This window comes from Protopterus annectens, chromosome 6.part1, assembly GCF_019279795.1.
Source record: "Protopterus annectens isolate FY-2018-M chromosome 6.part1, PAN1.0, whole genome shotgun sequence".
Taxonomy (NCBI): domain Eukaryota; kingdom Metazoa; phylum Chordata; order Ceratodontiformes; family Protopteridae; genus Protopterus; species Protopterus annectens.
Window position 1 is genome coordinate 37,227,852 of NC_056738.1, and position 13,443 is coordinate 37,241,294.

At 37.0% G+C, this 13,443-nt stretch overlaps 1 protein-coding gene across 2 annotated transcripts in view; it reads left to right on the forward strand.

Annotated features, from left to right (window-relative positions):
• Positions 1-13,443, forward strand: part of IFT172 (intraflagellar transport 172) — a 3,348,311-nt gene that overhangs the window by 2,278,980 nt on the left and 1,055,888 nt on the right. For both annotated transcript variants that reach the window (XM_044075467.1, XM_044075468.1), the window contains exon 33: positions 8,296-8,476. In XM_044075467.1, coding sequence (XP_043931402.1) covers positions 8,296-8,476 — 181 coding nt within the window. The remainder of the gene's footprint in view (positions 1-8,295; positions 8,477-13,443) is intronic.

Sequence of the window (13,443 nt, forward strand, 5' to 3'; positions counted from 1 at the left end):
CTTGACATAGTAAGGCCTTGCTGAGTCTAATTATGATGGCTGCCAGAAAAGCAATTATAATCAAAGTCTAAACCAACTGTACTAGAAGTAGTGAATATAGTAACAGAGATAAAACAACTGGAAATGGGATCTTTAGAAAAGAGTAGGAGCAAATTACATAGAAAAAAATTAAAATTGTGGGAACAATACAGGCAGACAGGGGATTGAGGTTTAAAAGAAGGCAGGATTTGAATGAGCTATGCAATATTTGACTGACAACAACTGGATAGATTGTAAGTGATGTATAATGTTTGCAAGTAAAAATGTGTGAATATAGTTTGTTTTCATTGATGTAAATGTATGATTGTCTGTGTCATAAGTGATAATTTAATAAAGATGTTTCTTGTTTAATAAAATGTTAAAAAACAAACAATGCACTAGCATCCATGTCATACGACAGAAAGCTTCTTATGCCATGACTATAGACAGCAGTCACCAGAGTAATTTGGCCAAACTTTTCAGACTATAAGAGCAGTTAGCTTGCCATGGTAATGTACTTGTTTAGGTGACTCCAGAGTTTGTCACATCATTCTGTTTTATCACCAAAGCTTCAAGTCTCTTCACCCCAAATATACACACGACTTAAAAAATGTAAAACAGGATTCAAGGACGACCAAAGAACTCCAAACTAAATCCATTTTTATTGTAAATTAAGCGCTTTTGAGCAAAGCTACTTCATCAGATGCATAGAACAATTAAAAATCAGTCCATTAAATACTGTAGTTGAAAAAATCACAACTAACTGATTAACTTTCTTAAAGACCTAAACCCTAAAATACACTCAATAGACAATGTGCACACACATAAGTGTATAGCCTTCTACAAATATAAACCATCCTAAATTACTCTAGCCAATATAAGTACATACAAACATTTATACAAAAACATATATATATATATATATATATATATATATATATATATATATATATATATATCTTCTTCTTCTTTTGGCTTTTTCCCGGTTAGGGGTCACCACAGTGGATCACCTTGTCTGCTCATGATTGGCAGTGGAGTTTTACAGTGTTGAGTTGCCAGCCCGGCGCCCAACCTTCCACAGAAGGCACACACACACACACACACACACACACACACACACACACACACACACACACACTCACACCCATGGCCAATTTAGAGTGTCCAATCCACCTGCAGCATGTCTTTGGGATGTGGGAGGAAACCGGAGCACCCGGAGGAAACTCATGCGACCACAGGGAGAACATGCAGACTCCGCACAGAAGGCACCCCAGCTGAGGATGGAACCAGAGAACCTCTTGCTGTGAGGCGGCAATGCTAACCACTGCACCACCGTGGCTGCCCTATATATATATATATATATATATATATATATATATATATATATATATATATATAATATAAAAATGCATCTACATAGATATACACATATATATATTTCGGCTGGAGCGCCTTCTGTGTGGAGTCTGCATGTTGTCCCCGCCTTCGAGTAGCGTTCAAAAGACATGCGTGAATGAGCGTGCCTTAGTTGAAGGTTGGGCGTTGAGCTGGCACCTCGGCACCGTAAAAATCTACTGCCAATCATTAGCGGACCGGAGTTCCAATGTGGCGACCCCTAACCGAGAAGAGCCGAAAGAAAAACAACAACATACAAAAAGATCATTGTATAAGTCATCATTGTATAAATATGCACATTAATTGTGTTTTATATATATAATGTAAATATGGAAACCATTGATCTGCTGTGGCGACCCGTAATGGGAGCAGCCGAAAGAAGAAGATATATATATATATATATATATATATATATATATATATATATACTTTTTGTATATGTGTATATTTATGTATATGCATTTATAAATATATATATATATATATATATATATATATATATATATATATATGTTTTTGTATAAACGTTTTATGTATTTATGCTGTCTAGAGTAATTTAAGATGGTTTATATTTGTAGAAGGCTAAACATTTATGTATGTGCAGATTGTCTATTGAGTGTATTTTAGAGTATAGGTCTTAAAGAAAGTTAATCAGTTAGTCATGTGATTTTTCAAGTAGAGTATTTAATGGACTTATTTTTTAATTGTTCTATGCATTTGATGAAGTAGCTTTGCTACGAAAGCACTTATGCTTTATAATTTGTACAATAAAAACGGATTTCGTTTGGAGTTCTTTAGTCGTCCTTGGATCCTGTTTTACATTTTTTGTGTTTTACAATTTCTTTGGTGGACCCAAGTTCTGGTACTGGTTGGTGGTAGTTATGTTTTACTTTAAACACATGACATAGTTATTGTTCATGAGCCATGAATGACTTGTGATACACCGTCTCAGACTATATGTGTATATGTATGTGTTTTTGTATAAATGTTTGTATGTACTTACGTTGGCTAGAGTAATTTAAGATGGTTTATATTTGTAGAAGGCTGTATACTTATGTGTGCGCACTTTGTCTGTTTTAGGGTATAGGTCTTTAAGAAAGTTAATCACTCTGGAAGGTATCCTTGCTGAACTCTCCACAAAAATTCCCCAAGAGACAATAATTCTTGGAGACTTTAATATAGACTGGAAGGACTGCTCTACTGAATCACCAACCTCCCATATTAACCTTAATGGCTTCTCACAAACAATTAAATCCCCAACCAGAATTAATAAACCCAATAACAAAGAATTCATCCTAGACTGGATTCTAATAAATAATCACCAACAACTCTATAATGTAGAGACCCTCCCTGACGATGTAAGTGACCATTCTCTCACTTACATAATCAGGCAAATGTCGAGCTCACACAACCCAACCATATATAAAACAATAAGAAGCAACAGAAACTTTAACCCCAATAACTTCCAAGCTGAACTAAAAGAATGTGATTGGTCACCTATAAAATTCTCCCACTTGACCAAGCAACAAACTACTTTAACTCAAAATTCTTAACAATCCTTAACCACCATGCACCAAAGCATTCCATCAAAATTAAATCTAAACCCGACCCACGGCTTACAAAGAAAACCAGGCAGAAAATTCAACTGAGAAATCAAGTTTGGGCACTATGGAGAACTACTAAAAATCCCATAGACCAACAACAATTCAGGCAAAAAAGAAATGAGGCTAAGAAAGCTATACTCAAAGATAAAAAAAATTTTACTTCCACCTCCAACAGACCAACCAAAATAATCCACAAAAGTTCTAGGTTAGCATAAACAGACTACTTCAACCAGGCCATTCCGCAACACCACCCCCTTTAGGATCAAATTCCGACAATCCAAAGCAAACTGCTAATGCTTTTAATACCTTCTTCACTGAGACCATCTAAACACTTGCTAATCAACTAACAGCCGATAGCTCTTCCCTTCCAACCAATACTACTAACTCTCTCCCAACTCTAAACCTGCAACCTGTCCCAACTTCCCTCATTTGCAACCTCTTAAGGTAAACTAAAACCTACTACCCCCTCAGCTGACCAGCTACATGCTGAATACCTGCAAAAGGCAGCCAAAGTCATAGCTTATCCTGTATCATTGGTGATAAATAGAACCATACAAGAAAGCACTACTATTCCCACCATCTGGAAAATCTCCTACATTATCTCCCTACACAAGGGTGGAAACTCCAGAGACTATTCTAACTATCGTCCCATAGCTCTACTTTCCCCATTAGCTAAAATAATGGAAAACTGCATTTACTAGATCACCTACTCCAGAACAATTTACTGGCCAAATCTCAACATGGCTTCAGGCCTTCCCACAGTACAACTGCACTCCTATCCTTCACTGACAGCATCAATAAAAACTGTAATAACAGTCTTCAGTCTTCAGCACTTTTCATCGACCTTTCAAAAGCATTCGACATGGTCAACCACCACTTACTTCTCAATATTCTAAAATCCTTCTCTCTGGACACAAAGACTATAAAATGGTTCCAGTCCTACCTTGATAGACAGCAGGCAGTGCTATGGGACAACAATCTCTCATCCCATCTCCCAGTTACCCTAGGTGTTCCACAGGGCTCTATATTGGGCCCCCTCCTTTTCTCAATATTTATCATTGACCTCGACCTAGCTATTCCTTTAACTAACTGTGTACAATATGCAGATGATTTGACAATAATCTGCTCAGCTAAATCTCAATCCCAACTACAGACTCTAACTCAGACAATGTTCAATAAAACAGAAAATTGGTTTCTACAACGCTGCCTCCTCTTGAACCAAAAAAAAAAAAACAAACTCCTCCTCTTCACTCCTACCCGTAAATCACTCCCAGTGAACTTTTCACTCCCAATGAACTTTTCAGTCTTATCCAGTAATGGTACACTCATATCTCCTGATCCAACAACTAAACTTCAAGGGGTAACCATTGATACCAATCTGAGCTTTGAAACCCATATCAACAATACCATAAAAACTGTCAACAGGAAACTAGGCTCCCTCTGTAGGATAAAACCCTTTCTCTCCCCACTAGCCAGAACCACTATTGCCTATTCCTACCTTATCTCCACACTTCTTTATGCTTCTTCCATATATACTAACTTATCAAAGAATAACCTTAACAAGCTAGCCAACGCTTACAATAGTATTGCCAGATTTGCTACTGCTTTCTCCTTTAGGACCCATCATTGCCATAATCTGAAACAATTAGGCTGGTTAGAGCTTCTGAATCAGATTCACTTTAAACAACTCACCATTGCACACAAAACCCTTTTCCAACCTACCAATACCCCAATACTTGCTAGTCTCATTACCCAATATAAGAACCTTTCAACTTTACTCTCAACTAATAAACTACTTGTATCAACTTGTAAATCTAATAACATGGCAGGAGATGCTCTGTTCTCAAATGCAGTTGGAAAGTATTGGAACCAACTCCCCCATGAACTTACATCACTGTCTTCATTTACACTTTTTAAACACAATCTGAAACTCTATCTTAAAACCCATTGGTTATGTCCCTGTACAAATCCAGACTAATCTCATACTATATCCCAAATACCCTCTCTTAAGACCTAATTCCTGCTCTATCTGTGTCTTTTTTAGATCAAGGCCTATCCTTGGCAAAAACATATCTTATCCTAATAGAGATAATTTAAATACCTAGTTAAATTCTTCTGCATATAATTCTAAAGCATCCTACCTAAGGCAGGCAACAAGTATTGTTTAAACTGTGAGTATTGCTGAACTGTTGAAACTTGAAGTATGCATTTATTTAACAATTACTTTCTAGTTACTAATGAAGTCTTGTACATAAAGTCTAAAATATCTTATCTAATGCTTGTAACATGTTTTTTGTATAAACTGTGAAGATTCCTGAACTGTTTAAAATTTGTAGTATTTAACTGTATAACAACTAGTATCTGTATGTTAGTAGTCTAGTAATCTCTTGGAGCTTATCTCCCCGGGATTCTACTGAAAATGGACATAAATCCAGTTAGACTATCCTGGTCAACAAATGTAAAATAAATAAATAAATAATATACATTATACATCACATATGCATTCTTTCCTTATAAGTATCAAGAGTCCAGGATCACATAACCTGTTCTATTCCTGCCTTCCTTTAAACCTCACTCCTCCTCCTGAATATTATTCTGCATGTATTGATCCCACAATTTCCATTTATTTTTATGTAATCTGCTTCTTCCCTTTTCTAAAGATCCCTCTTCCAGTTATTTTATCTATTTTACAGTATTCAATACTTCAGATACAGTTGGTTTAGACTTTTATTTCCATTTTCTAGTAATTGATTTTTTTTGTCATAACGAGAGTTAAAGTTAACAAGGCCTTACTGTGACTACGCAGTTCAGATCCTGTGTCCCAGCACAAAATAATGATTTCCTTAGTTACACCCATTTGCTCATCCATTATTACTGACAAAGTACTCTATAGGGAGTTTTTTAAATCTGCCAACTCGTTACACTTCCAAAACATATGTTCTCAGGTATCTGTTTATTCCCCATCACATTTCCAGCATTTGCTGTCTACTTGAGAAAAAAAATGTTGAAGTCTACTTAGGGTATACAAATAATTATGCAAACACTTCCCAAGCAAAAATCTTAAACATTCTGGACTTGCATACTTGGGAGCCATACATATGTCCTCCTATTGTTCCTTTATAAATTGTTTTGCAGTCTCTCTTTCCACTCTTTTCTGTCTCTGATTGATTCTTACAGTTATCATGCAGTATTTTATACGCCCTACTAAATATCCATGTTTAAAAGTAACTTCTGTTCTAGACTCCTCTAAAATCTCTACCATAGCATGCCTTTCACTTAGGGCTCCCCTGTCCTTTTCTGTTTGCCTGTACTATGATATCAATCCCTGATTGTGAAGGGAGTATCTAACCTGCAACCCAAACTACTTCTTGTTCTCAACCCACTCTTGAACTTTTCCCTGTCTGGTTATTTGGTTCCAATACCTCATTTCCTTTGTCAGTTTTCTCCATTAAATTCTAGGCTGGAATTTAGTCAAAGAGTATTGGTTCTCTATAAGAAATGTTGATTAAATAGATTAGTAGTGAATGTTCAACAAAAGTTTATAAGATTGCTTGAAGATGTGGAGAATAGACTTTATGAGAAGAAGACTAGAAATGGTAGACTTTCATTCTATTTTCTGTTTTGGCACCAGAGGGGACATTATCCTTACTTATAGGGCAACAAAATATAGTTTGTTATGGAGATGTCAGGATCTAAGGAAAACAAAGAGCACCTCTCGGCTGATTTTTTTTGCAAACCATGAGGAAATATAACAAGTCAATATTTTGGCTCACTTAGAGAATGGATAATGCATGGGATTATTTCCCATTTCAAATAAGTACCTTTCTAGTTTTAAGCAGCCTTGGATGATGATTACGAACGAAGAAGATATGCACTTGGGCAGGCTAAAGGGATTTCATGCTTAAACTTAGTATCACTGTTATACTGTATTGTATTTTAAATCAGTTATTCACTACCACCTTACACTGGTTTACAAGAAGAAAGTATTCTTAAGACAGTTGTGTCAGAGCATGGGTCTTATGACAGATGCTGGCTTTAACATTTCCCACTGTTCTGACCAGAATAAGACTGCCTCAGTGCTTGCTTTTAGATTATTGGAGCTACAATGAAAGTCTCTTAGATTGGATTGCTATGTCCCTTCAGCTGAAGTTGACTGGCTATAGTTCTTTAAGATTCACAGTCCATTTCAGAAATTCAAAAATTCAAATAATCTTGTCCCTGTGCCAGAAGAAAGCTACATATAACTGTCCCTGTACAGGTAACAGTTCATAAAGCACTGTATGCTTTCCATACCCACCTTTCAGAGTAATTGTTTTAGATTCACACAGATAACTGAGATGTGATTTGTTACATCAACTGAGAGGATCCAAGTCTTACACTGTTTTGGGAAAACCCAAGAATATGGATTGGACATTAAAAGAAATCATGTAACATGTGGTCCAGTATATACCAGGTATTTCTAACAGTCTGGTAGACTTATTTGATTCACTTCTCTGGCATATGTTTTGTAATTGAACCAGTCCATAGTGCAAGAGGTTTTCCATTGCTCAAATACTATAGAAACAGACATGTTTAGATCAACGGACAATACAAAACTGCAAAAATATTGCTGGTCTAATGTTTAGTCCTAGACATATTGGGCTAAGTATCTTCTCCCTTTTGTCAAACAAAAGGTTTATATCTCTCTTCCTTTCTCTCCCTCAAGTCACATCTTACTGCCCAGTATTGACAGCGACAGACCTGGTTTCACCTGCTCCAGCGACTGTCCTTGTCCACTTCCCTCTCCAGGTCCAGTGCAGTATTCCAGATTCACTTACATTCTAAAGCTTTTCAGCCCTTTCCCTTCTTTTTAGGGGTAATACATTCATGTTCTGCTTACTGGTTCTTTTTACTGCCTAAAAATGGCTTTCAGCTACTTTCAAGTGGAGTTTTCCAACAATAAAATAATGCAAATTTTTGGCACCGGAAAATATGCACACAGTTTGAGCTGTTGATGAAATAATTATGTTAAGTATCAATTCACTTTATTTAGTACCATTCCATTTGTATGGAATTACTGCTAGATTCTGTCACTCCACACCCTTGTACTAGATATTAGAATGATTGACAGTCTCAAATCATAAGTAACTGTGAATATGTGATTTTTAATTTTGTCTGAATGTGCAATCCTGTCTCAGCTGCATTCTTTTTGATTTTTACTTTGTTGTATTTTCTGCTGAAACTAATTTATTGAGTAGCTAAACCAGATGATTATAAGTTATCTTTGCCATTGAAACAGGTATGTGCATAACCAGGATTGGGATGCTGCTCAGCAGGTAGCTGAGGCCCATGATTCTGACAGTGTTGCTGATGTCCTGATCGGGCAGGCACGTTTTGCTTTTGACCAGAAAGAGTATCAAAAAGCTGAAACGTATCTTCTTCGAGCTCAGAAACCAGAACTTGCTGTTAAGTATTACAAGGTCAGTTATTAAGGTATTCATAGCAACATCTTTGATGTAATACATATTGCAGAATTTTGTACTGTACTGATGATAGTATTTCATTACTTCTGAAATGAAAATTTTTTTTTTCAAAAAAAAAAAAAAAGCTTCATTAAATGATAACGCCAAATACTGTGCTCATTAATTACAATGCAAAGTGTTTGTGATATAAATTTTAAAAGTATACCATCAGCATCAAAATTACTCCAATCTTTAGCCTGATAACCTGGGTAATAAATGAGATTCCATAACATTCAATGAAATAAAAGAAAAAATAAGAAAACAAAGAATATAATTATTGTAAGCATTTAAAAATAATTTGATTAGCGGTAATACAACTTGTAGTGCTGGTGGGTAATAGGCAACTTATTTAATATTTCTATCATTTTAATTGATCTACCATAGTTATAAATTCTTGGAGATTGAGGCTGCGTCTGTTAACTCTGGCATAACAGACCATAATTTCCATTTGTCAGTGGCTTTCATTCTCATGTTCTCATCTGGAGTACTCAACTCCAAGTGAGGTATTTGCTACATTTCTTTGCAAATATCAGACCTGTTCAGTGATACAGGAGTCTTCCATTGCTTTATAATATATTTCTTTGCTACTAATAGTACTTGATTCGATGATCTAAATGAAGGAGTACCAAGTTAAAATTATCTGTGCTCCCCAAAAAGTATAGCTCCTTAGTAATTCTTACTTTCCCTGTCCAAATATACTTGCAAATACATTGCAAGCTTTTCTTGAAGTCTGTCAATAAGGGGCAGTCCAAAAAAATATGAAAGCCAATCCCTAGAACTTCTTTGTTATAGCGCCGATACCCTGCTGAAACCCTAGAGTATATCCTATGAAGTCCTGCTGGTGTATAAAACTATTTAAGGAAACACAGCCAGCTAAAAAAAATTAATTTTCTTGATCTTGAGGCATATCTGGGGAGTAGTAGGACCCTGTCCCATTGTGCTCTTTCTGTCTGAATTCCAACTTGAGCCTCCCAAAGTATTCTAGGTTTGTTTGTCAGGTCACCACGAGAGGTAATCAGTATTATATAGCGATGCTCTATTATATAGTGATGCTCTATTATTCCTTTACTGTCTCCTTTACTCTGGTGGATGTCAGTCAAAGAATTGACTTAACAGGGCCTCTTCTTCCTTTTTGTGGAACCAATAACTATACCTTTTAGCGTGTTAATCAACCTATTATAGATCTCATTTTTTATCAGCTAATCTGTATTTAGTCTTAAAAAAAATCCCAAGAAAGTACAGTATCGCCTTCTAAAAGTTGTTCCGAAAAAAGTAGTTCCTTACTTGCTGTGAGGTACTTAATTAGTACATGGAACCATATTCCCCATCATCTTGTATTTTCTAAAAGGAATAAATCAATCATCCAGTCAAATGGCCAAGTCTTGTTAAAACCATCCTGAACAACATTAATCTATTATATCAGCACCAGAGAACACATTTTCCAGTGGGATGGTTTTTGAAATAATATTGAATTAATGAAGTAATAACAAGCTGAACTTCTGGGATGGCAAAGAGTGCGGGAATTTCAATATGTCACACTATACTGCATGCTTTTCAGGGTTAATAAATTCTCCTAATATTTTTTGTCTAGTTGCCAGAGCATATTATTCTAGATTAGGCATCCCCAGTCCTCCTAAGGTTACTAGTATTATAAGATGCTCCCAACTAACTCTTTGGTTTTCACCTGCTCAGACAAACTATCTTAAAATTGATTTCATACCACACCAGAATTCCTGAGGGGGAGAAATTGGAAACACTTGAGAGACTTAAATAATCTGAGGAAGTACGTGCCACCCAATTGCTATTATCTTCTGTGGGTTGCCCATGCATAATGATTTCCATTGCCCCAGACACCCCCTTGCCGTAGACAAAATTCAACTATACTTTTCTTTGCTTGATCCTTACAATATATTTCCATTTTGAACCCCTAAGTATGACATGAAGCCATGGCTTCTGAAAAAAAGGGAATTTGGAGATCATATCCTGTGATGGACTAAAATTTATCTGAACTACTTTTATCTTATCTTTATTAATCTTATAGCCTGACAGTCACCCTGAAAGTCGCAATTCCTCAAAAGGTTTCTCCGTCTGAGTTTCTGCTTGTGCTAAATAGACTAATAAATTGTCTGCAGATAATAACATTTTATATTCTATGCTATTTATTGTATATCCTTGAATATTAGAACTCCTCAGCTGCTCTACCAAGGGTTCCAGGTATAAAGCAAAAAGCATCAGTAACATTGGGTATCCTTGCCTTTTCCCTTGTTTTACAGGAAAAGGGGAAGAGAGTATGCTAATAACCCACACCCTTACAGCTGCCCCTACATAAAGAGATATAGCTTTTAAGTGCAGTAATAAATACTATCAAGAAGCCCTGGTGTTCTAATAATTTCCATAAGGACTCCCATAATACTCTATCATAGTCCTTTTTGGTTGAAAACCTGGCAATTACTAATGGTCGATTATGTCTTGTAGCATCCTGTATTAACAGTGTTGTTATAAGTATAGTATCAAAAGTATTAATCATGTCTCATCCGAATGTACAAGTTTTGGGAATAGGCTGGGCAATCTATTCGCCAACATAACCATGAATAATTTATAATCATGATTTTAAATTGATATGGCCTATATGTTGCACGGTACAACTTGTCTTTTCCAGGCTTTAAAATTAAAGTTATTATAGATTCCTTTCAGGAGTCCGGTGGTGGACTTCCAGTAACAAACACCATATTACTCACCTTACCAAAAGCTTGTATAAATCTGTCCTCCCCACACTTATAAATTTCCACTGGAAGACCATCTGAGCCTGGGTACTTTCCATTATGTAACTGGTTTAAAGAGTCAGATATATCTGTCGTAGTCATTGGGGTAAGTAAAGACTTTGCTTCTTCCCTTGAAAGTGTATTTAGCTTCAGTGACTTGAGATAGTATGGAGGAACTCACTGACGAGCCTCAGTAAGAAACTAAGGTCTCTCAGAAAATCTTCCAAAGCTAACTTCAAAAGAAAAATTGCCATGGGTTCCAAAGACAACCACAAGGCATTCTTTAGCTATGTCAAGAATCTCTATGGCAACACCCAAATATGCACCGAGATACAACAGAACAGCACTAAATATACAGAGCCAACTGATATTGCCAACATATTGGCAGAGAGATTCAGTGCAAACATTACTCCCCCCTCACCCCCCCAAAGGGCCTATAACTATACCAGATGGTTGTAGAGCCCCAGAAATCACAAACACACAGGTAAAAATGGCACTCTCTAAAGCCAAAACCACAGCATCCATGGGGCCGGACAACATCCCAGGCTGTGTCTTACACGAACTCCAAAATGAACTTGCCCCCCACCTAAAATCCATGTTCAACCACAGCCTCACCACAGGCTATGTGCCCACAGAGTGGTGCACAGCAATGGTTATCCCACTCCACAAAGGAGTAACCACAACAGATCCCAGGAACTATAGACCTATTAGCCTGACAAGCCTGGTCTGCAAGGCCGTGGAACGTATCATCATGGAACTCATAAACAAAGATATAGGTAACCTCCAAATTCTGGATGCTACTCAATTCGGATTTGTAAAAGGTAGGTCACGTCTACTAAACCTGGTAGACTTCTTTGAAACAGTTACTAAGGCCATGGTCCACTCTAAAGCCAAAACACAGCATCCATGGGGGGGGGACACATCCCAGGCTCTACTAAACCTGGTAGACTTCTTTGAAACAGTTACTAAGGCCATAGACGAGGGCCAGGTGGTCCGCACGGCCTACTTAACCCTCGCTAAAGCCTTTGACACTATTCCCCATTCAGGAATCATTGATAAGCTCACCAACCTTAACATAAACCCTTACATCATGAGATGGGTGGCCAACTGGCTCATGGACAGAACCCACACGGTAAGAGTTGCTGACTCCAGATCTGCCTCCAAACCAGTGACAAGTGGAGTACCCCAGGGTTCAGACTTGGGACCCCTCCTGTTCTGTATATACTTCTCTGAAGTACAAGTAAATACCAAGGGTCTATGGCTAACCAAGTTTGCAGATGCAAAAAAGGGCCTCACACTGAAATGGACCTGGTTTCAAAAATCATGCCTCAAACTAAATGCCAAAAAAATGCATTGTTATCCTTTTGGTAAAAAAAGGTACCCATGAATGCAAATTGTGATAAGAGACCTTTGAGACCCAAGTGGATATAAACTCTCCTTCGATAACCACATGCCCACACAGTGGTCAGAAAATTTTACATGGCCCACTTCATCACAAAAAAGGGAGAAATAAAAAGTAGTCATTGTCCCGACCCCTCATTGAATACAATGCCCATTTGGGATGTACCTCACAAGACACTACAACAACAAATTCCCATCCCGTCAAAGCAGAGCTCATCATTAGCATTATTCAAGAGTAACCTTTGATAAGTGGATATGGGATAGGAGTTCACCTGGGATTATGTCTGGGGCTGCTCAATAGAGGGGTGGGAATTTAACATACATGGGTGGGTGGCTAAAGCCACTGGAACTGTTTCTATAGTGTCAGCATATAGTTACTAATAATAATCTCTGAATACATTGGCTATAACTTTTGGGTCCTTAATAATTTTATGCAGACATTAAATTCAAGGGTATACTGCTTCTCAACCTCCTGCAGGCAGAATTTTTTCAGTGTTTATTTCAATGGCCTTACAAAGCATTACATGTAGTCTTTTTCTTCCCCTATTGCATCCAGCAAATAAATTCCTCAATCAACTTTTGATGATGGATATCTGAACAGTGTTTGTGGGGATAAACCTAAATATGTGTGCAAATTCACTATCCAAAAGATATGTATGGTTTTCCTCAAAAACTTACAGTTGTTTAAACAAAATTTTTTTTTTCCTGCCGACACGGACATAAGTGTTCACTATCGTAATTCCCAAGTGATACAATCTACCT